The sequence below is a fragment of the Ursus arctos genome, unplaced genomic scaffold (genome assembly GCF_023065955.2).
Source record: "Ursus arctos isolate Adak ecotype North America unplaced genomic scaffold, UrsArc2.0 scaffold_14, whole genome shotgun sequence".
Taxonomy (NCBI): Eukaryota; Metazoa; Chordata; class Mammalia; order Carnivora; family Ursidae; genus Ursus; species Ursus arctos.
The window spans coordinates 32,806,050-32,831,465 of record NW_026622808.1 but is presented as its reverse complement, the minus strand read 5'-3'; the positions used below and the strand labels follow the sequence as shown (position 1 = coordinate 32,831,465).

At 44.2% G+C, this 25,416-nt stretch overlaps 1 protein-coding gene across 6 annotated transcripts in view; it reads right to left on the bottom strand.

Annotated features, from left to right (window-relative positions):
• Positions 1–25,416, bottom strand: part of DAG1 (dystroglycan 1) — a 67,275-nt gene that overhangs the window by 12,937 nt on the left and 28,922 nt on the right. For 4 of the 6 annotated variants that reach the window (XM_057311698.1, XM_026500848.4, XM_026500844.4 and 1 more), the window contains one exon: positions 5,804–6,185. In XM_057311698.1, coding sequence (XP_057167681.1) covers positions 5,804–6,079 — 276 coding nt within the window. In that variant the 5' untranslated portion in view covers positions 6,080–6,185. Of the gene's footprint in view, positions 1–5,803; positions 6,186–22,511; positions 23,086–23,819; positions 24,135–25,416 lie in introns of those variants that run through there. The other 2 variants (XM_057311700.1, XM_057311701.1) reach the window with 2 other exon arrangements.

Here is a 25,416-nt window from a genome sequence, read left to right as displayed (position 1 = left end):
ATGAAAAGCCAACCTGCGGGCTCTACCAAAATGAGACATCTGAAGGGGCAGCCAATCATTTCATGAGATGTAATGATGTCTCTCCTGACCACCCTAGAAAGGAGGGATAAGAATGTCTCCAGGCACATAATCACCTTCCTCAGCCAGTTCCTCGCTCACTCAAGTCAGAGGAGAGGCATCTGCAGGGAGCTGGAGCCACTCCTGAGGGAGGCAAGAGTCAAGATGGGTAACTTATACTGTGGCCAACTTGGGACAGCGATGATCTAGCCAACAAAGGCCAAGCTGGCTTCTGTGGGACCCATCCACACAAACTCTGACAAGGAGGGAGGGTGCTCTAGGGTCCCAAGGCATCTGTGAGGGCAAAGGACAGCTGACCTGGGGTGAGCTTTACATACAGGTACTGGTCCAAGGGAGCACATGCAAGGACCACCTGCTTTAGAGTGTTCTAAGGCTGCAGGAGAGAATGGAGTACTGGGACACAAGTCTCTCCAGAAGGTCATGCTGGCCCCTGGGCCTGAAGGTATCCCACAGCCCCCGCTGGCAACATCAGGTCAACAGAATCCATCTGGGAGTTAAGCTGGTGTCGATAACAGCAAATCCATTCTCGAGGCAGAGCCAGAGAACAGCAGGGGAAGTAACAGCCGCTGGGCAAGCTGCAACTGAACAAGGGCTGTCCGGACACCAAAAAAGGGTGTCAGGCGTGAGGCAGAGCAGAGGGTCCAGGACCTCAGGGCTACCCCCTCCAGGCAGGTGGATCCCCTCTTCTCTTATTTCCTTGTGGCCTGGTGTATAAAGTACAGGGAAGCCCTTGCTTTGGGAAGCTGATGTTACCTGATGGGCACATGTGGCTCATGCAAAGCAATACACCCTCTGCCACTGTGAGTCCCAGACTTGCCACGACCTGAAATAGTCAGCGTAACCACAAAGGTTCGAGGCACGCAAGTCAAACAAGGCTTGGTTAGGTGGCCAGGGCAGCTCACTTAGAATGAGACTCACTTTTCTATCCCTTCAATAGACTACTGATTGCTTAGTCTGTTGCAAACACTGACTTATTCCATCACCTATCCCCCATGCACATCCCCTGACCAGTCACAGCAAGAAGGACAACCACACTATCAAATCTCATCTGATCTCAGGAGAGGACCATGCTCTGCCTGTGAATCCTCATTAGGCAACTTGGCCCTGTCCAAAATGCCCAGAAGACCAACGCTCACCCAGGACCTAGGCTGAAGAAAGTGTGTGCCAGAGGCCAGGGTGGACCCTGAGCTTGGCATGTCCGTGGGTCAAGAAAGAGGCTAGTATGGCTGGGACATGATATACAAAGGGAAAGAGGAGAGAGAGGAGGCCAGAGGCCAGATCACATGGGCCTTAATCCTAAGTGCAGCTCAGTACTGGTTGGGGGAAGGGGAGGTGTTAGCAGATTTAAGCTTTACGAAGATAAGAATGTCTCTTGCCTCAGTGTGGAAAACAGACTGGGGTCAAGAACAGAGGGAAGCGGGATGCCAGGGTGGCTCAGCTGGTTAAGCATCTGCCTTCAGCTCAGATAATGATCCCAGGGTCCTGGGATCGAGTCCCATGTTGGGCTCCTTGCTCAGCAGGGAGCCTGCTTCTCCCTCTGCCTGCCACTCCCCCTGCTTGTGTGCGCTCTGACAAATAAATAAATAAAATCTTGGAAAAAAAAAAAAGAACAGAAGGAGGCAGCCTGGGAAGAGGCAAATAAGTGGTAGCTTGGATGATAGTAGTAGTTGTGATGGATACCTTTGGAAGTCCTCATGGATGACCATGAGGAAAAAACTCAAGCTACAGTGAATAAAAAAAGGTGGGTGTAGGGGTGCCTAGGTGGCGCAGTCAGTTGAGCATCTGACTCTTGGTTTTGGCTCAGGTCATGATCTCAGGGTGATGAGATCAAGCCCCGTGTCAGGCTCTACCGTCAGCAGGAGTCTGCTTGGGATTCTCTCTCCCTCTCCCTCTGTCCCTGCTCTCTCTCTAAAATAAATAAATAAATCTTTAAAAAAAAAAAAGTAGGTCTAAAAAGATGTCCAGTATGGGGGCGCCTGGGTGGCTCAATTGGTACAGCATCCGACTCTTTTCTTTTTTTAAGATTTTATTTATTCACTTGATAGAGAGAGACAGCACAAGCAGGGGGAGCGGCAGGCAGAGGGAGAGGGAGAAGCAGGTTCCCCGCTGAGCAGGGAGCTCTGATGCAGGGCTTGATCCCAGGACCCCAGGATCACAACCTGAGCCAAAAGCAGATGCCCAACCAACTGAGCCACTCAGGCACCCCAGACTCTAAATAAATCTTAAAAAAAAAAAAAAAAAATTACTCTATAACCCAGTAATTACACTACTAGGTATTTATCCAAAGAGTACAGACACAGATTCAAAGGGGCACATGTACCCCAATGTTTATAGCAGCAATGTCCACAACAGCCAAAATATGGAAAGAGCCCAGAAGTCCATCAACAGATGAACGGATAAAGAAGACATGGTACATATCTACAATGGAATATTACTCAGTCATCAAAAAGAATGAAATCTTGCCATTTGCAACAACATGGATGGAACTAGACGTTATTATGCTAAGTGAAATAAGTCAGAGAAAGACAACTATCATATAATTTCACTCATATGTGGAATTTAAGAAACAAAACAGGTGAACACAGGGGAAGAGAAGGAAAAATAAAATAAGACGAAATCAGAGAGGGAGACAAACCGTAAGAGACTCTTAACTATAGGAAATAAACTGAGGGTTGCTGGAGGGGAGGCGGATGGGGGGATGGGGTAACTGGGTGATGGGTATTAAGGAAGTCACGTGATGTGATGAGTACTGGGTGTCGTATGCAACTGATGAATCACTAAACTCTACCTGTGAAACTAATAATATACTATATGTCAATTGATTTTAAATATATGAAAAACAAAAACAAAATTAAAAATTAAAAAAAATACATGGCCAGTATGATTCCAGGTCTAAGATGTCTGTGTGTGTGTGTGTGAGATGGACAGCTCCTCATGAACACAGAAAATGACAGAAGAGTTCACTCTGAGTGGTAGGAACTACAAGAGATTTTTCTCTCCCTTTTCTACAACACACATTTATATATCATTATTACAAAGAGAAAAAAAAACCAACTCTTTTTATATAAAGATTTATTAATCTGTTTTACATCTAGGGAAACTGAAGATCCAGATATGAAGTCACGCTTTCTGATCTGATTTCCCACCCCATACAACCCTGATGGTAAGACCGTCTGGGACACAGTCACACATTTTCATCTGTTTTTCTACAGGCTGATCAGCTACTAAATGGTCTGCTTTCTACAGATAAATGTGCTCACATAAAATCCTGTTTTCCCAGTAAAATCTCTTTACTCCCCTGGTGAATAAGCCTGTTAAATATTTCTCTGCCAGATACAGCAAATACCCAGCTCACTGTATTGATTCAAGGCAGCTCTCGTCAAAACTAATCTGTGTAAAACATTCCAGTGACCACCGGAACAAGGGCAACCACTACAGGGTTTGGATATTCAGAAGATCAAATGTGAAGGTGGACAAGGACTGTACTTCCAAAACTGCCACTCTTCTTTTCCTAATGGTCAGACTAGGTACTGGCTTGCTGGGGCATTACAAAGATGACATGGAAAACTTCGCAAACTAGAATGAGCTCTGTGGAACTAAGCCAGGATCTGAGATCAGAAAGCCACCCTGAGAACAAGCCATGACCTAAAGAGAAGGGGGCCACCAGGGAAAATGAAGGGAGCACAGGGAAGATGCAGGTAAGGAGTGGGTCCACCCAGATTCAAGGGAAAGCGGCAGAGATCCACATCTCAGTGGGAAGAGTGGCATAGCGTTTGTGACCATGTCTAATGTAGATGCCTGGGGCTTGTGGGTCAGAGGGGAGAAAGTTGGTAAGGACCCACCAGAGGCTGCGTGTGCTTTGACCAACGAGTACAATGACGTGTTGCTGTACAAGTTACTAAGCCAGGCCTTAAGAGACTGGCAGCTTCCACTTCCTGTTTCTTGGAATACCCACTCTTGGAACCCAGCTAATTGCTGTGAGGAAATCCAAGCAGCCCATGGAAAGGTCTACACGGAGAGGAACCAACGACCCTGACCAACAGCCCCGGCTAAGCTCCCTGTCAACAGTAGCACCAACTTGTTAGCCATGAATGAGCCATTTACAGAAGTGGACCCTCTGGCCCCAGATGAGCCACTATGTGAAGCAGAAATGAGGTTTCCGATGAGCTCTGACTCCCTGAATTCCTGGGCACAAAATTGTGAGCAAAACAAACCAGGAGTTTTAAACCACTAACTTCTGGCAGTTTAAACACACCAACAGATAACCAGAACACTATGTGTTTGCAGAAGTCTAAAGGCAAACGAGAGGGGCTCCTGGGTGTCTCAGTTGGTGAAGCGTCTGCCTTCGGCTCAGGTCATGATCCCAGGGTCCTGGGATGGAGCCCTGATGCATCGGGCTCCCTGCTCGGCGGGGAGCCTGCTTCTCCCTCTGCCTGCTGCTCCCCCTGCTTGTACTCTCTTCTCTGACAAATAAATGAAGTCTTTAAAAAAAAAAAAGAAAAATGGGTTCTTTAAAAAAATAAAAATTAAAAAAATAAAGGCAAAAGAGATATAAAAACTACCATCACAAAGTACAAATCTTGGGATATTTTTGGTTCATTTTCAAGCCACACCTCTAGGGGAAGAATGCTATAGGACAACTAGGCCAAGAGCCAAACGTGGCCTACCACCTGTTTTTGTTAAGTCCTATGAGCTAAAAACGGTTTTTGCATTTTCAAATGATTGAGAGAGAAAAAAAAAATCGAAAGAATATCTTTTGACATGTGAATATTACATGAAATTCAAATTTTAGTTTTAGCGTCCATAAGTAAAGTTTTATTGGAACGTGCTCATGCCCATTCATTTACACATTATCTATGGCTACTTTTGTACTATACTGGCAGGGCTGAGGAGCTGCAATAGAAACCACATGGCCTGCAAGGCCTAAAATATTTACTATCTGGCCCTCTAAGAAAAAGAGTTGACTTCTGCTCTAAGAGATGTTCATAACTTGAGGGATATACCCAACCCATCATGTGGCCACTGTGCAAACTCACTCAGGATCCAGGGGAAATTCCAAGGACCCACAACCCCAGACAAAGGGATGGTACTTCTTGACACAAAAGCTTCCTATTTCACCTGATTTCCATCTTGGGCCAGCCAAGACACTCTTCTATCACAGGGGTCTCTGATCCCCTTGTTCTCTGGACTGCTTCCCCAAAGGAGATGGGGCAAGGCTGAAGTCTGGGTACTAATACCAGTTCTTAGGTGATCAAATATGTTAGTAAACATACAACACCAAATGAGAGCAAGACTCCTATATTTACTCATACCTTATTTTGTAAAAACAGGTTCAAATCATTTCAAAGTTCTGTATTTCTTGGGTTTAATGCCATGGTTAATGAAAGAAGACCTTTTCCTACACATAAGCCCTTCCATCAAATCCTACCCCAATGACCATGAAATTTTCCAAACCACAGATGTAAAGGCTTTTTAATGGTAACACCTTCAAAAATGGGAGCAAGAATAAAAGTTTAGGATGCTATTTGGAGATATCTGGGGACCCCCCCTGTGAGTATCAGTAGTTGTCCCTCTCTATGGTAACTGCACAGGTCCTGGAAGAACTGAGCTCAGAATTACTGGAACTTAGAATGGAAAACTAAAAAAACAAAAACAAAAAACAACTAAAACCAAAATGCAGATGAGGATTCTTCCTCATTTATATAAGCTTTATATCCAGTCTCACCTTGATGAGTTCTCCACTGGAGGCAATTAAATCCGTTGGAATGGTCACTCGAAATGAGCGCCCAACGACAGCCGTGCCATCAGGAATGCCCACCACTGTGGGAACAGCCTCGTGAAGGTCTGAGAGCACTGAGTGCATGGACGCCTCAAGCTGGTTCTCCCAGTCCCTGCCAGCCTCCGAAGGCCAATGGGACTGAGCCATGGCCACAGAAAGCAGAAGGAGAAAGGTCCTCCCCCACATGGGGAGCAGCAGCGAAAGGCCCGCAGACATCCTCATCCCGGCCTGGATCTGCTCAAGCCGACAGTCTCACTAAGAAAGGAGGCAAGTGACCTGGTCCCAGAGCTGGGTCCTCACCCTCTGCACACCTGCTCCATCCCAGGGCCTGAAAAAGAAGAGAGTAGACTCAGACTTTAACAAACCCCATGGTTTCCAAGTTGTACACAGGCAGTTACTACCCCCTAAGTGTTGAAAAAAACATCTACCCTGAGTTGGATCAAGTCTCACCCTGTGCTGTCCAGTACAGAGGCACCAGCTACATGTGGCCATTAAGCACTGGAAATGTGGCTAGCCCATTAAGGGCAAAATACACACTAAATTTTGAAAAGTTAGCATAAGAAAGGAACGTACAATGTCTCCTTAATACTTTTAAAATATTGATTACATACTGAAATGATATTATTTTGGATATAAAATATATTATTAAATAAAATGTTAAGTAAATAATACATATTAATAAATGATAAATAAAGAAATGTGTTAAATAAAATATATTACTGGAATTAATTCCTCCCTCTTATTTTTATTTTTTCACGTGGCTACCAGGAAATATTGAATCACACGTGTGGCTCACATTATTTTGCTGTTGGGCAGGGCTGCTCTAGGCCTAACTCCCAATTTATAGCAAACACAGGAGTCATGAAGACACAATCAGACAAATCTAGAATGTGGGACCTTCTACAAGATAACTGGCCTGGTCTGTCCAAATGCTGACACCCCTAAACACGAGGGGGCTGTTCTAGATTTAGAAACAGCAACCAGATGTACTGTGTGCATCTTGACTGGATATGGATTTACTTAGAACAAAAAACAAAAAACTAAAAAAACTTTAAGAAACAAAAAACTCATAAGCCCAGCTTCAAAAGGAGTAATTGGGGAATTTTATCACTGCGGTGGAGACTGGATTTACTGTTAATTTTCTTAGGTGAGATGACAGCAGTGTGGTTCTATAAGAGGCTATCCTTAATTTTGAAGGATTTAGGGATAAAGTATCAGAAATCTCTGCAATTTACTTTGCAATATTTCAAGGGGAAAAATTTTCTTCTGTATAGAGAGATCAAACAATGTGGCTAATGTAACAATTATTAAGTCTTAAAACAATGCTTTTGGGGCGCCTGGGTGGTTGGTTAAGCACCGGTTAAGTGTCCAACTCTTGATTTCAGCACAGGTTATGATCTCAGGGTTGTGAGATCGAGCCCTCCAACTGGCTCCATGCTGGGCATGGAGACTGCTTAAGATCCTCTTTCTCTTTCTCCCTCTGCCTCTCCCCCCGCCCCCGGCAAAAAAAAACCCAAAAAAAAACAATGCTTTTGAAGAGACTAAAAGACCAAGTATTTGCACAGACAAGTTCAGCAACTGCCCACTCCTCACAGCCCAAGCACTAATCACAGGACTGGTTTATTAAGCCCATATTTGCAAACTCAGTGCCAGTGAACAAAACTTATTTGGCCTTTCTTGCTCCCCACCCCCAAAAAAGAGATTAGAACGCTGCACATTGTCCCTCATACCCCTGACTTGCTTCAGTAGGCAGCTCAGGACAGTTGCCCCAAGGCTGACAGCCACCCAGATGCATTGTGGGACTTGCCTGGTATCCTCAAGGTGACCAGAGTCATCATAAGCAATTTACCATTCTAAAAAAGAAGTAAGCCCTGCCCTGAGCCAAGCTGCTGAGGGGCCACATGATATTTTTTTTGACTGGGGTAATGCAAAGTAAATAATATTGCTGAAAAAAACAAGGTCACTCAAGTGGGCAGTGTACTGTTAAGTCAATGCAAATCCAAGCCAATTCCAACAGGGTTGGGTTTTTTTTTCTTTTGCTATTGATTTTGCCATTCCTGTTCCTTTGTTTTTGAACTAAAATTCATGAGACAGTCAAAACCCAAGTAAAATAATTTTGAAGGTTCGGAGTCCTAGCTTACCAAACAAAGACTTATCATAAAGCTACTATATTTATTTATTTATTTTTTTAAAGATTTTATTTATTTATTTGACAGAGATAGAGACAGCCAGCGAGAGAGGGAACACAAGCAGGGGGAGTGGGAGAGGAAGAAGCAGGCTCCCAGCAGAGGAGCCTGATGTGGGGCTCGATCCCACAACGTCGGGATCATGCCCTGGGCCGAAGGCAGATGCTTAACCGCTGTGCCACCCAGGCGCCCCTTAAAGCTATTATATTTAAAGCAGCATTGCAGTGGTACAGTAGAAGTGGACTGTGGAACCAAAAGGAGAGCCCAAAATGAGCTTGCAAAGGAGCTGTTCAAAGGCACCAGGACCAGTGGCCATCTATGTAGAAAATCAAATACAATTAGGGTCCTCCTAACTTCTCCATCATAAATAAGATAAATCCCAGGTGGATTAGATATACAAATGTAAAAAGCAGAACTTTAAAATTTTTATTATTATTTTTTAAGATTTTTATTTATTTGTCAGAGAGAGAGAGAGAGCATAAGCAGGGGGAGTGGTAGGCAGAGGGAGAAGAAGACTCCCCGCCGAGCAGGGAGCCCAATGCGGAACTTGATCCCAGGACCCAAGATGATGAGTTGAGTTGAAGGCAGACGCTTAACTGATCGAGCCACCCAGGTGTTCCTGATTTATACGTATTTTTCTATGAAAATAACCTCATAAACAGCAGTTACACCTAGCCCTATTTTTTTAAAGATTTTATTTATTTATTTGACAGAGAGAGAGACAGCACAAGCAGGGAGAGGGGCAGAAGGAGAGGGAGAAGCAGGCTCCCTGCTGAGCAGGGAGCCAGATGTGGAACTCCATCCCAGGACCCTGGGATCACGACCTGAGCTGAGGGCAGATGCTTAACTGATTGAGCCACCCAGGCATCCCAAAATTTCAGAATATAGTAGAATGTCAGGATAACAAAGGATTTCATTTAACGAGACATCAAAAATAAAGCCTAAAAGAAAAAAACTGGACTTCCACGTCTAAGAAGATGAGGTAGATGTATTTTTCCCCTAGATTCCCACTGAACATTAGGTGGCTCAGTCGTTAAGCGTCTGCCTTCGGCTCAGGGCCTGATCCCAGGATCCTGGGATTGAGCCCCGCATCGGGCTCCCTGCTTGGTAAGGAGCCTGCTTCTCCCTCTCCCACTCCCCCTGCTTGTGTTCCCTCTCTTGCTGGCTGTCTCTCTCTCTGTCAAATAAATAAACAAAAAATCTTAAAAAAAAAAAAAAAATCGGGCTCTTAAATAGAACAAACTGGTAGTTGCCGGAGGGGAAGTGGGTGGGGGGTGGGTGAAATAGATAAAGGTGATTAAGAGGTACAAACATGGGGCCCCCTGGGTGGCTCAGCCGTTAAGCCTCCAACTCTTGATTTCTGCTCAGGTCATGATCTCAGCATCCTGAGATCAAGCCCTGAATTGGGGCTCCACTCTCTACTTCTCCCTCTGCCCCACCCCCTGCTCGCACTGCTCTCTCTCTCTCAAATAAACAAGTAAATCTTCAAAAAAAAAAAAGAGAGATACAAACTTCCAGTTATAAAACAAGAATCACTATATTGTCCATCTGAAACTAACAGAATACTGTATGTTAATTATCCTTCAATTAAAATAAAGGCTGAGTAAGGAACCTGGACTTCTATCTCTACTTCCCGGTAATCAGGCAGTACCTCCCTCCCCACCCCCTGCCAGTATCAGAAAAAGCCAGGTAAGGGGCGCCTGGGTGGCACAGCGGTTAAGCGTCTGCCTTCGGCTCAGGGCGTGATCCCGGCGTTGTGGGATCGAGCCCCACATCAGGCTCCTCTGCTATGAGCCTGCTTCTTTCTCTCCCACTCCCCCTGCTTGTGTTCCCTCTCTCGCTGGCTGTCTCTATCTCTGTCGAATAAATAAATAAAATTAAAAAAAAAAAAAAAGAAAGAAAGAAAGAAAAAGAAAAAGCCAGGTAAAACAGAACCAGAGTTTCAGAACAAAATACAAAACTGTTCAGGTTTCAATCAAAAATCACTCATGAGGGGTGCCTGGGTGGCTCAGTTGGTTAGACATTTGACTCCTGGTTTCAGCTCAGGTCATCATCTCAGGGTTGTGGGATTGAACTCCACATCAGGCTCTGTGCTGGGCGTGGAGCCTGCTTGGGGTTCTCTCTACCTCTCCCTCTGCCCACCGCCCCGCTCAGAACCAGGAAGATCTCGAACTGAATTTAAAGAACAATCAATAGATGCCAATACCGAGATGACAAGGATAGGTGAAAAGTAAAAGAACAGAAAAAGATACAACATGCACACGTTAATGAAGAGAAAGCAAGACAGGCTCTATCAATATCAGATCAAGTAGACTTCAGAGCAAAGACAATTACCAGAACAGAGGAAAATTATAAAATGATAAAAGGATCAAAGCTACCAAGAATAACAATCCTAAATGTACATGTACCAAACAACAAAGCAATAAAATTTGTGAAGCAAAAACTGACAGAATTGAAAAAAAAATAAACAAATCCACAATTCTAGCTGGAAACTTCAACACCACACTCTCAACAACTGAGAGCAACTAGAAAGAAAATCAGCAAGTATACAAAAGAATTCAAAAATATCATCAATCAACATGATCTGGTCAACATTTAGACAGCCTCCACCTGACAACAGCAGAACACACATTCTTTTCAAATGCCCATGGAACATATATCCAGAAAAACCATGTCTAGGGCCATAAATCAAACCCTGAAAAACTTAAAAGAAATGAAATAACACTGAATGTGTTCTCTAACCACAATGGAATCAAATTAGAAATCAGTAACAGAGGGACAATAGGAAAATCTCCAAACACTCAACTATGCAACATACTTCTAAATAATCCTCGGGTCAGAGAGGAAGTATCAATGGAAATAAAAAATAATACTGAACTGAATGAAGATAAAAATACATTTGTGGGGTATGTTAAAATTTGTGGAACACAGCTAAAGCAGTGCTTAGAGATGAACTTATAGCACTAAATCCACCAGAAAAAAAGGAAAAATCTCAAAACAATAATCTCATGCTCCCACCAAAATAACCTTAAAAAAAAAAAAGGCAGAATAAACCAAAAGCAAGCACAAGGAAAGAAAGAATAAAGAGCAGAAATCAATGAAATTGAAAACAAAAATAGGAAAATCAATTAAAAAAAAAAACTTGATTCTTTGAAAAGATTAGTAAAATTGACAAATCTCTAGTAAGACTGACAAAGAAAAAAGACACTAATTACCAATATCAGGAATCAAACAGGATATCACTATAGATCCAGATATCAAAAACTAATGAGGGGCTGGCTCAGTTGGCAGATCATGTAATCTTGATCTCAGGGTCCTGAGTTCGAGTCCCACATTGGCTGGAGAGATTACTTTAAAAAAAAAAAAAGATAATAAAAAAGCTTTGGGGCTCCTGGGTGGCTCAGTAGGTTAAGCATCTGCCTTTGGCTTGAGTCATGATCCCAGAGTCCTGCAATCGAGCTCCACATCGGGTCCCTGCTCAGTGGAGAGTCTGCTTCTCCCTCTCCCTGTGCTCCTCCCCCAGCTCTCTCTCACTCTTGCTCTTTCTCAAATAAATAAAATCTTAAAAAAAAAAAAAAAAAAAAAAAGACTAGGGGCGCGTGGCTCAGTCGTTAAGCGTCTGCCTTCCCGGGGTCCTGGGATCGAGCCCCGCATTGGGCTCCCTGCTCAGTGGGAAGCCTGCTTCTCCCTCTCCCTCTCCCACTCCCCCTGCTTGTGTTCCCTCTCTCGCTGTGTCTTTCTCTGTCAAATAAATAAAATCTTTAACAAAAAAAAGACTAGACAAATAGAAACAAAACAGACGAATTCCTTAAAAAATACTATCAACAATTCACCCAATATCATACAAACAATTTGTATTAAAGGAAACTATTAAGGCATTTGCATTGGTAATTTAAAAACTCCCACAAAGGGGTGCCTGGATGGCTCAGTTGGTTAAGCGTCTGCTTTCAGCTCAGGTCATGAGCCCACATCGGGCTCCCTGCTTGGTGGTGAGCCTGCTTCTACCTCTGCCTATGCCTCCCTCTCTCTCTCATGAATAAATAAAATCTAAAAAAATAAAATAAAATAAAATAAAAACTCCCACAAAAAGAAACTTCCAGGCCCAGATGGCTCCATTACCAAATTCTACCAAGTATTTAAAGAATTAACTCTAATTCTACATAATCTTTCCCAGAAAGTAGAAGGGGGAACACTTCCCTATTCATTTTTTTTTTTTTAATTTTAAGTAAACTCTATGCCACACATGGGGCTTGAACTCATGACCCTGAGATCAAGAGTCACATTTTACCAACTAAGCCAGCCAAGCACCCCTCCCTACTCATTTCATGAAGGTAGCATTACCCTGATATGAAAATCAGACGAAGACAGCACCAAAAAAAAAAAAAAAAAAAAAAAAGAGGGGGGGGGTAATAAGGATACAGACCAATATCACTCATGAACAGACACAAAAATCTGTAACAAAACATTATCAGGGGCACCCGACTGGCTGAATCGATAGAACACGCAACTCTTGATCTTGAGGTTGTGAGTTCGAGCCCCACTGGGTGTAGACATTACTTAAAAATAAAATATTCATCAAACAGAATTTAGCAATATATAAAAAAACGTATATAGGACCAGGACCAAGTGGTACTTATTCCAGGGATGAAAGGCCAGTTCAATATTTGAGACTCAATCAACATAATCCACCATATTAACAGACTAAAGAACAAAATCACATAATTGTATCAACTGATGCAGAAAAGGTCCCTGACAAAATTCAATACCCATTTGTGATAAACACTCTCAGAAAAACAGGAATAGAGGGGACTTTCTTGACTTGATAAAGAGCATCTACAAAAAACATACAGAAAACATTATACTTAATGGTAACATTCTGAATGCTTTCTCCTTAAGATCAGAAACAAGGCAAGGATACCTGTTCTTACCCTCTTATTTGACATAGTGCTAGAAGTTCTAGACAGCAATAATAAGGCAAGAAAAGGAAACAAAATGCATATAGATCAGAAAGGAAAAATTTTTTTTAAAAAGGAAAAAAAACTGTCCCTACTTGCAGATAACATAATCATCCATGCAGAAAATCCCAAGGAATCTACAAAATAAAATCTTAGATAAGTGAGTTTAGCAAGATCACAGAATACAAAATAATTATACAAAAATCACTCGTATTTCTACATGCTAGAAATGAACATGTAGATACCAAATTTAAAATATAATACCATTTCAATCACTCAAAAAATGAACAGCTAGGTGTAAACCTAACAAAACACATACAGGTCAAACACTGAAAAATACACAACACTGGTGAAAGAAATCAAAGATCTAAACAAACGAAGGGACATATTGTGTTAATGGTGAAAGGCTCAACACAGTAAAGGTGTCAGTTCTTGCCAACTATTATACAGATTTGTAATGGGCTAAATAATGGCCACCCAAAGATACTACGTCCTAAACTATGAAATCTATAAATGTTAGTTTACAGGAAGAGTCTCCCAGATTAATTAAATTAAGAATCTTTTTTTTTTTTTTTTTTTTTTAGATTTTATTTATTTATTTGACAGAGAGAGAGACAGCCAACAAGAGAGAGAACACAGGCAGGGGGAGTGGGAGAGGAAGAAGCAGGCTCCCAGCGGAGGAGCCTGATGTGGGGCTCGATCCCAGGACTCTGGGATCAGGCCCTGAGCCGAAGGCAGACGCTTAATGACTGAGCCACCCAGGCGCCCCTAAATTAAGAATCTTGACATAGGGAGATCCCAGGTGGGCCTTAAATCCAACCACAATTGTCATTATAAGAAAGAGGCAGAGGGAGATTATACACACCACAGAGGAAGAAGGGGACGTGAACACTGAGGAAGAGATTCGAGAGATACAGCCGCAAGCCAAAGAATGCCAGCAGCCACCAGAAAGTATAATAGACAAGGAATAAATTCCTCCCTGGGGCCCACAGGAGTACAGCCCTCGCCAACTCCTTGATTTGGGACTTCTGGTCTCCAGAGCAATGAGAGAATAAATGTATGTTACTCTAAGCCACTAAGGCTGTGGTAATTTTTTACAGCAGCCCTAGGAAACTAATTTAAGGTTTAATGCAACCCCTATCAAAATTCCAGCAAGAAATTTTGTATATATAGACAAGACCATTCTAAAATTTATATGGAGGCTGCCAGGGTGGCTCAGTCAGTTAAGCATCTGCCTTCGGCTCAGGTCATGATTCCAGGGTCCTGGGATAGAGTCCGGCATCGGGCTTCCTGCTCAGCAGGGAGCCTGCTCCTCCCTCTCCCTCTGCCCTTCCTCCCTTCTCATGCTCTTTCTCTCAAATAAATAAAATCTTAAAAAATAAAAAAAATAAAATTTATATGGAAAGTCAAAGGAACTACAATAGCCAAAAAACAATTTTGAAAAAGGAGAAAAAGAGGAATTAGTCTACCCAATATAAAAACTTGGCAAGCTGCAATAATCAAGACTGTATTAGTGGAAAGACAAACACATACATCAATGGAACAGACTGAGAATCCAGAAATAGATTTATTTTTTTTTTAAGATTTATTTATTTGAGAGACAGAGAGTCTTTTAAGCAGACTCTATGCTGAACGCTGTGGGGCTCGATCCCATGACTCTGAGATCACAAATTGAGCAGAAACCAACTTAACCCACTGTGCCACCCAGGAACCCCTAGAATCCCGAAATAGATTTAAACAAGAATGCCCAACTGATTTTTGACAAAGATACAAAAGGAATTCAATGAGGGAAAATAGCTTTTTCAACAAATAGTGTAACCCAGATGTCCTTCAATGGATGAATGGTTAAACAAACTGTGGTATATCCATATCATGGAATACTAATGAGCAATAAAAAGGAATGAACTATTGATACACTAGAGAAAGTGAATGAATCTCAAGGGAATTATGGTGAGTGTACAGTGCTAATCCTAAAAAGTTACATACTATATTTTTATACATACATTATATATATGTATTACATACATTTTATTTTTATGATATTCTTGAAGTGACAAAATTATAGAAATGGAGAACAGATTAGTGGTTGCCAGGGGTTAAAGAGGCAGTCAGGGCATGAAGGAAGTAGGTATAGCTCTAAAAGGGGCACAAGGGTCTCGAAATTTATAACTGCTTTATTTCCTAAAATAGGATCTTACAAAAATACAACAGAACAGGGGTGCCTGGGTGGTTCAGTCTATTGAGTTTAGCTCCATTCATGATCTCAGGGTCACGGGATCAAGCCCTGCATCAGAGTCCCCACTCAGAGCCATGCACTCTCTCTAAAAAATAAAGAAATCTTAAAACAAAACAAAACAGAACATTAAGGTATGACAAAGCTGGGTGGCTGATACTCAGGTTATGTGTAATGTTAGCCTGTGCTCTCTGAAGACTTGAAACGTAAAGGGCTTGGCTGAGTACTGTCATCTCCCAACTAATAAAAATCCTAAAACAGTCAGAGCTTCCTGCTCTGTGTCTTCTTCACCACCTTCTCAGGACTGGAAAGCCCTGTCCTCATTCATGTGTCTGGCATATTCTGAATGGCATCCAGATCCCAGCCCCTGGGGCTACTGCCCCACCCCAACCCTACCCCACCCATCAACCCCATCTCTGTCCACCTCTACCTCCTGGGGCCCATGTCACTCAAGTTTACACACTCCCAGTTTCTAGGACAGCACTTGCTCCCTAAAGGCTCAGGAAAAAACACATGAAGCCGCTCTACAAAGGTATGGAAAGGGATTTGAAATTTACCTACCGTAGAAAGTCAATAAAGACATTTTATCATTTGGCATGATCCCATCCCCTCATCAGTGCTAGATAAATACTAGGTATAACACTGTCCTCCTTCCTGTTTCCACTACCTTGTTCCACCCTAAGGCCATAGGTAACCAGGCAGTTCTCACGGGATTTCAGACCCATTTCCCCAAAAGGGACTTCTTCCAGCCAACTGGCTGTGTCACTTTTGCCCAGCACAGACTTGCCAGCAGTGTTGAATGCCACACTTCCTCAAAGGGATACCAAGTGACCAGGGACTTAGAAGCTGGGGTCCTGTGGGCACCAGCTCCAAGAACCACTTAACTCCCTGTGATCGCTGCAGAGTCCTCCACCAGGAAAGGCAAAGAAGGAAACACTCTGACTCCTCAACACGCAGGTTCACTGCACTCTGGGTAGAGGTCTTCTCCTCAGATCCCTATCAAGTGCCCCAAGTTAAAGGTTTTTCTTTGAATTCTTGTGTGTGTGTGTGTGTATCTCCCAGTTTCCTGACTGTGCCTTTGTACCCCTTTTATAGCTTATTTTATCACTTACAATTTTTAAAATTGTCTAGGTCTTCTGTTTTATACCATTTTAAACTGTAACTTTAGAGTTTACTGTTGCATAGTGCTTCTCTTAATGGCCTTTCCTTTCTTGTACATTTTAACTCTTGTTTAGTAAAGTGCTCAACTCATCCAACACCCCCCAAGACTGGAAGCTGTGGAGGGGCAGGGACACATCTGTCACAATCACTAATGTACACCAAGCACACACACAGTTTCAGACACACACCCAATGAAGGAATGGGGTTTTTTTAGCTTCTTCCTGAGTCTTCACTCTTTAATTTACTTATTTTCTACTTCTTAGATCCAGTTGATCTTTTACTTTTCTAATCTGATTCTCCATTTAAAAATTCTCAGCTTAGGGGCACCTGGGTGGCTCAGTCGGTTGGGCGTCTGCCTTCGACTCAGGTCATGATCTCAGGGTCCTGGGATCCAGCCCCAGGTGGGGCACCCTGCTTAGCAGGGAGTCTGCTTCTCCCTCTCCCTCTGCAGCTCCCCCCTGCTTGTGCTCCCTCTCTCTCCCTCTCTCTCTGTGTCAAATAAATGAATAAAACTCTTTTTAAAAAATTCTCAGCTTATTTGAAAACAGCAACAGTATGAGACACACCCTGTCCTACCAAGAACATAAGCTCAGTCTGCTATCTGCGGACACATGACGACATGGGGTATCTGTTTCATGGGCATGACTAAGCGGCTCTACATTTAGCAAGCAGGCAATGTCCAGGGCACAACTCCAACTGCTATATGTTAGTTTTCCATGCTCTGGGGAGAAAAGATCTTTTGGAAAGTTGGCAAAAAGCAGCCTTGTGTCTTTCTGACGCTGGCTTCCTATAAGCAAGGGTCACTTCTCCCCATGCTAAGAACTTGGCAGGCTGCTTTCAAACACCCAAACTAGGACATCCCATTGGAAGGTTTTTACAGAGTCTCTTACTCACACACTTGGTCATTCAGAGATGGAGGCACTCCAGAGATCCTCCTCCTCGTTTTTTCAGGGAACAAGGCCCCAAGAGAGGTAACATTCAACCATGGTCACACAGAGTCTGTGGCCAGAATATGGAGAAGGTGCTCAGGAACTAGAGAAAGACTCAGGCAGAATCACCCAGTCTTCCTGACACAGCCACTCATTTTAATACTGCATACGTGCACTCACATTATACCCTCTAGAACACCAGGAAGTGCTCAGGGCAGCCCAAGAATACGTTATGTCTCAGCTGAACTCACCACTACCTGGCTAACAGAAGCTGCCGAAGATCTCCTATTGAAAAATGGGTAGTGGGAATGGGTAACTCACTCCCTCTGTACCAGTACCCAGTGCAGTGCCTGCCACTAAGTCTGAGTTCGGTGCTGCCCTCGACGCCAGTGAAATACAACTCTGTGAAGAGGGACCTTCCCAGAGCCTTGGTGAAGCCCCCGGCTCTCTAAACACATGTTCAACAGCCATGAGAAAAGTGTGAAAAAAGGACATAGCTGCCAGGCAGCAGCTCCATCCCTTAGTTCCAGGCATTCCACCCCAGGGGGCAGAGAAACCTTAAAAGTGTTATATAGCCTGCAAAACCTGGGCACAGCACAGCCCTTTGGGACACTGCTATCCCACAGCAGCCACTCAGGCTGCCCTCTCCTCCTTCTCTTGGTAAAACCCTGCGCTCCTGCCCCAAGCGCCAGCAGCACCAGGGAAGAGAGCCCCACGATACCCTAGGTACCCATCCCACCCCTCCCTGGGCCAGATGAACATTCAGCACCTAACAGCACCACTGAGGCAGCACTCCCACAGCGCTGTCCAAGAATATCTGAGCAGGGGAACCCCGCACCAGGCTCCTGGGGTATGGGCCCCCAACAATGAAAGGACAGTCTGGGGTAGGAAGCCCAGGGGCCCCAGATCTTGAGACTCATTTCAGATAAGTGTCCTCACTCTCAGGAACCAGATCTAGTTGGGGTTGGAGCTGGCAGTCCCCTGCATCTCCCAATGGCCATGCCAATGCTTTCTTTCTCCAACTGTGACTTTGGGGACTTGCCAGTGATAAGGGAAAAAAAAAAAAGTCAAGTTTTCAGCAATGCCTAAAAGGTGGTGTCCTTCGTAAACCAAATATTTAACATCTGCCTTGGAGGAAAGTGTACTTTAAGTTTACCAAGTCAGTCAGCAAGGGACACAACTAGGGAATCAAAAGCATTATAGAGCAATAGGCGAGGACCCCAAGCTTCCGGGGGCCAAGTTCAGCAGGAATCCTTCTGGCCCTTCCTGTCACCAATACTAATCCCCAGCTATATATGACTGAAGTACATGCCTTGTTTTGGGGGGGCGGGGAGGGGGAGGATATATGCCCGTGAGGAACAAGGCCTTGTGACCCTACTCTGTCTAGACAATCTCAGGTCCCTGGGAACTAGAAGATTTTACTGGAAGCCCAGCTCCAGCAAAACAGCAGCTCTCTTCTGCTCAGCCTGCCTCCCCAGAGCTAATGAGTGCCCCATGCACACAGGAAGCTCAGTCAGTAAACGTTTTCCACTCAGTAAATGCAAGGAACAAATGCATATGTGGCACGGACTCAATTCATAGTAAACTTAATGTTTCCTCATATGCAAAAAAGCCCACAGGGAAATGAAACTAAGATATCTTAACTAAAATTCTGGAAGAACAGCTCCCTACTAGTTTTTGCTTTCTAAGAATGAAGGAAAAGTTGTGAGCTCAATCCATTACTAACTACACAAAATGAGGCTGAGGCAGGGCACCCCACCACTCCCAGGAACTGCTACTCCCCAATAGCCAGGTTACCTAAAAACTGTACTTAAACTCTCAAACTGCTTCTATTCGCCGTAGTAATTAAAACATTTAAGGGAAATGGGACTATCTTTTTAAACCAGACAAATAATAAAATTCCATGTCCCTGTTTCAAATGGTTTTGAAAAAGTCAAAAGTAAAACCAACTGAAACAACCCCTTGAGGTTCCATCTAGCAAAAATGCTTTTGTCCAGGGGCGCCTGGGTGGCACAGCGGTTAAGCGTCTGCCTTCGGCTCAGGGCGTGATCCCAGCGTTCTGGGATCGAGCCCCACATCAGGCTCCTCCACTATGAGCCTGCTTCTTCCTCTCCCACTCCCCCTGCTTGTGTTCCCTCTCTCGCTGGCTGTCTCTTTCTCTCTGTCAAATAAATAAATAAAATCTTTAAAAAAAAAAAAAATGCTTTTGTCCAGGGGCACCTGAGTGGCTCAGTGGGTTGGGCGTCTGACTCTTGGTTTGGCTCAGGTCATGATCTCAGGGATGCGAGGTTTCCCCCCCCTTCAGCTCCTTGCTGGGTGTGGAGCCTGCTTAAGATTCTCTTTGCCTCTCCCTCTGCCCCTCCCCACCCCTCACTATGCTCGTGTGCATGCTTACCCTCTCTTTTAAAAAAATAAATAAAATAAAAGCTTTTGTGCAGACACTCGGAAGTTAAAATTAAATGTCAGTTAAATGTCAGTCTAACATTAATATAAAAATTCTGGAGGGTTAACCAGTTTAAAACTTCTCAAACTGATGGCCAACAGGATGTACTCCACACAATGGAAAACAATAGTGTGAAGTCACTGTTTATTTGGGTTCTGAATACAAAAAAGACAGGCAGCTTTTTCTGCTTTGAGTTAAAAACAGGCTTTTTCACTCTTTAGCATCAGATGAGAAAGGTGTTGAACCAAGTCACTGGTGAAGATTCAAGGTGTTACCTCAAAAGCGCTCACAGCTCTGGAGGCAGATGAGGACTCCCTGACAGGAGGCACGTTCCTGCCTGGCCCATGCGCTGTGGGAATCTCGCCAGAGGTATGGGGGCAGAACCACAGAGACACCATCAGGGAGCTGGAGAACCCACTAAAGGAGTCTAGGGTTACATACACAGCAAGACACTTAAAGGAAAAATATGTGGAAGAAAAAAATTACCTCTGAGAAGCAAGCACTACATAATCATCTACTAGAAAAGCTGCTTCAAACTTTTCTCACTTGGAAAACTTTTGCAAATTCTCACTTACCACAGAGGGGCAGGAAGGGCAATGGTTTCTGCTGATGGTGGTTTGGTTTTTTTCAACAAAGGCAGGAAGGAAGCAAAGGTTTAATACCTGGGTACAAACTCAGGTGCAAACATGTCCTGGAGGACGAGAAGGAATAGGCTCAAAAACCCAGGGCTGCAGGCCATTCTCCACTGGACCGTGGTTTTTCATCTGGGTCAATTTTTCACATCTTCTGTGACAAAACTCACTGAGAAACAGTTCATTCTACACTCCACTGACCTCAGTATGCCGTGTGCTGTTAAACATTACTCACTACTCAACTGAACACTTAAAAATGATTAACATGGTAAATTCTGTTAGATGTTTTTTACCACAACTTAAAAAAAAACTTTAATGGGTAACATGGTAAATTCTGTCATGTATTTTTACCACAGTTATAAATAAATATTTTTTAAAAATACATTACTGGGGCACCTGCGTGGCTCAGTCGGTTAAGTGACTGCCTTTGGCTCGGGTCATGATCCCAGGATCCTAGGATCTAGCCCAGCATCAGGCTCCCTGCTCAGCAGGGAACCTGCTTGCTTCTCCCTCTCCCTCTGCCTGCCAGTCCCCCTGCTTGTGTGTGCGTGCTCTCTCTCTCTCCCCCTCTCTGTCAAATAAATAAATAAAATCTTAAAAGAACAAAAAAAACCCCACACATACATTACTCAGAGTCACACCAATTAGACTTCAAAAAAAACACTTCTGAGGCTTAGGTCCAGTCTTAATCGATGCCCAGGTAGGGCACTGAGAACAGAAACGGATAACTGAGCCCAAAGACAAGGACCATCTGGCTATAGCAGCTGGAGCGAGAGGTGGGGGGGAGGTGGGAGTAAGTGTGAGAGGTCGGCGGCCAGACTCAGCAGAATCCAAGTGAGAATGAATTACCACATGCGCGTACCCGTGTGGCATCCAAGAACCCAATTAAAGCAAATTACAATTATCTCAAGACAGCCCAACAATAATTACTCTTCAGTGCATATTTACCGACTACCTACCCTGTGCTCGGAGTGAAGCATCATCTGCTATGCATGCAGCCTTCTCAAATTTCATACAAAAATACTCAATTAAGATTTACACACATTACTAAGTCATAAAGCACAAGAGAGAAAACTAAGTACTTATATACTATAAATCGGCAAATTTACAAACACCAAGTAGGTGCTTACTGGAAACTAAAAAGTTTCCTTGTGACTCCCCAGACATCCCCCCGGCTATCCAAACCCCTCTCCATCTCAGCACGAACGTAGAGCAGGACTACGTTTTGAGGGCAAGATGGTCAATGTCTGTCTGCGTCAAGGCCGGATGCCGAGGGCTGCCCAGAGAGGAAAGGAGGCAGAAGAGGTCCACTGCTGGGGTCTCGGCAACATGTCCTCTCCTGCCCTCTCCCCTAGTAGATGCTTAGCATCAAGCAGGCACTCGGCAGACGTCAGAGTATAGGGAACCAGTTTCCACTGAATCCCTGAAATGATTCACAAAGCACAAAAGAAGTCACCACCTGATTTCACACTTTGAAGTTAAAAGCGGACTTTCCTGATTTTTTTCCATTATACTACAAAAGATTACAAATAAGTGCCATCACTCAAAACTAATATGCTCATCTGACTTCGATGAATTAAGCTGAGAAAAAGTGTGCTGATGGCTGGCCTTCCTGACCTAATTGGCTAATCAGACTCCAAAACGGAGGAGTGAGAGGAAACACCGAAGTGGGCCCAGCACCCCCAGCTCCCTAGTCCGGTCCCTCCTTACCCAGCCCTTGGCCCTGCCAGCAGCCTCACAACACAGATGCCAGAGAGGGGCGTCCTCACCCTGGTGAACGGGGGTTCTTGCACCTTCCCTGGAAGGCTGCCGCTGCACCCAGTGTTTATCTAGGCACATACTTCAATCTTCAGTATTTAAAGTCGTGACCTGCTCTGGCTACGCTCTTGTTTTGGGCCACATTCTTACGGCTCAACCACCAAGAGTATTTCAGCCATGCCAGAAACTGCCAGACCTACAAACCTTGTTTATGAAAGGACAAGACACAACTAGCACCCACTCCATTTGCTCAGGCTTTCTTGCTAGCTGAATTCCTTCCCTCCCACATATGGCTCTAATTGGCCCTTCCACCCACCTCAGCCTTGCAACAACTATAAAATCTAAATCATTACAAACCTCTCTGGTCGGTTTTAGAGGCATGCTTCCGAAGGCTGTAGAAAAACAGCCAAAAGATGGCCTTGCAGACTCTCGGAACTTCTGCTCTGTAAAGCCGCGGCTACGCCATCATCAGGCAGTGAGGAGTAGGCAAGGCCAATGCTGGGCAGGACAGGGACGCCTGACGCACGGACCTCACAACCAGGCTTGCCTAGAGTGGCACCTGAGAGCACCGGCTCCCAGCGAACGGGCGAAGGCAACACTCCTGGGCCAGGTTCCTGCACTGTTAGCCTTTTCCAGCAGAGGATGCTGGGCCACTCCTCAAGGAGATTCAGAGAATCGAAATCTCATTTCTGCTCAGATTTAGAGAAATGTATCCAGTTCAGGCTCCTCCCCACCAGGTATGCTGGATCTTCCATCTTATCAATATAGTGCAGGTCTTGGGCGCCTCAGTCAGTTAAGCGGCCAACTCATAATTTCCGCTTGGGTCACGAGTCAGAGCCTCACATTAGGTATAGAGATCACATTTCACACACACACATACACACACACACACATTCTCTCTCTCTCTCTCTCTCTCTCTCTCTCTCTCTCTCTCACACACACACACACACACACACACACACACACAAAGTGAGCACAAAGGCACCCTGCCCTTCCCAGTCTCCATGTAGTTATCTGCACTGGGAGCTGACTACTTAAAGGACCTCTTCGGTAAGCAGAAAATTTATCTTTGTCCTCTCGTTGTATACCAGTCCAGTGAATCTTAAATCAAAAGTTCTGTAGTTCTGTTTTGTTTTGTTTTGTTTTTTAAGCTCTGGGGCCTTAAGAATAGACCTAATTAAGAGTCAGGAACCTCCTCTTTGCTTTTCTTTCATGCATGAATCAAGAGGACGCTATCAGGGGTTTCACAGCAACACACACCTACCAGGCTAGCCCCTCTCAGAGCCATGGGGACAGTCACTGCCCTCCCTGCTCAGAACTTGCTTGGTGAGTAAGAGGAAAAGACCAGGAAGGTAGAGAGGTCACAGGCAAGAGAGAGAGAGAGAGAGAGAGAGAGAGAGAATGAGAGCTCTAATGTCTATCGCCTCACATTAAGCTGCCCTGCAGAGCTTGACTGATAAAACAGGATTTGGCCTTTGTCCCTCCACTTATCCCTCCACCTTAGTTATCTCTTGATAAGACTTCTATAAGGGAAGAGTGGGAAATGCAGAGATAAAACAGTCAAAGCAGCAACCAACAGGGAATGGGGGAGAGTTCCCTCCACACCCTTGCTGACTTGTTCATCCTGGGGCAGTTAAGACAGGCCGGCCTTGAGACATTTCTTACCTGGTTGAGAAAATGACCACAAAAACCACAGCCCTCACTCTCACTCTGTCGATCCCTCTGTAGGAACCCTTCAGGATCTCACGGACTGTTACAACCCAAATTAAGTGTCCCACCCAGCAACCTGCCCTCAGAACAGGAGAGGGAGCAAACAGGAAGCCACAGGTTCCTTAGAGCCGATTCTCATCCCAAGGGAGGGAGCGGCCCTCCAGTCCCTCTGCGGGCCTTAGGTCATTAACCATGTGCAACCAGTGCTTAAACGAAAATCCAGATTTCCTTAGGACAAAGAACTGAAAATATAGCAAGTTCATCAGTTACCAGTTTATTCATGTAGAGAGTTAGAGTTTCGTCTTTTTTTTTTTTTAAATAATCAAGCTCTCATAATCCACAGACACCTCAAAAAGTCACTCAAGCTCTCTACATGCACAAAGGCTAAGAAGCAGGAAGTCAGCCAGCACACTCTTGAAACCAGAGTTTCCACCTCTCAAACCCCAAGGGTTAGTGAAGCGGCAAATCGGAGCAGCGGCTTCTGGGAGGGTAACCCTATAAAGCAAGCAAGCAACTATAGGTAAGTCACAGAGGGCTAATTTAAAGTCTGCAAATCCATTTTCTAGATTACTTGTAATGCATCCAGGGATCTCAGCTATCTTCTGCTTTGACAGACTAACTACTTGGTAGTGAATTTGTCACTGACCGTGGAGCTAAGGAAGTGAGAGGGCTCACCTCCCCGACTCACTAAGCACCTCACACAGGACCAGTGTGCACCTGCCTGGTACTGGTTACCTCCCCGTGGCTCATGCCCTGCTGGATGACTCCACGACACTGACTGCAGCGCCTGGATACCAAGGCCTGCAAATGGTTAGTGCACAGCAATGATGGGCCTCGACACAGCGGGCTTTAAAGAAATCATTTCCAAAACATTCTGAAGGAGAGTGAACATGTTCTAACTTCATTCACCCCTCGACAGCAAAGAAGTAGTCCTGCCCAACAGAACCTCAGGTGTGACTGCCCTCTGGGTATGGGGCAGGCAAGAGGTCAGTGACTATCAGAGGTCCCAGCACTCCAGAGAACAGAGCAACAGAGGGGTAATGGGGCAACAGCGATTTTTCTGGCCAACAGGATTTTTTAAAAATTATTTTATAATCTAATTTTTTAAAATTATTTTATAATCTAAGTTCATTCTCAGAAGCCTTTTTTTCTAGGCAAATACAGAATAAAATAACACCAACTACAACAATAATAGCATGGACAGATATAATTTGGACAAATGGCAAATTAAATAATGATAACTTGGTATCTATTTTGCTCTTTAGATGAAAGACACGGGATAAATATTACAGAAACACGTACTGTTCGCTTTTGCAGTAATTACTTTTCTTTTTTTTTTTTTTTAAAGATTTTATTTATTTATCTGACAGAGATAGAGACAGCCAGCGAGAGAGGGAACACAAGCAGGGGGAGTGGGAGAGGAAGAAGCAGGCTTATCACGGAGGAGCCTGATGTGGGGCTCGATCCCAGAATGCCGGGATCACGCCCTGAGCCGAAGGCAGACGCTTAACCGCTGTGCCACCCAGGCACCCCAGTAATTACTTTTCTTTCT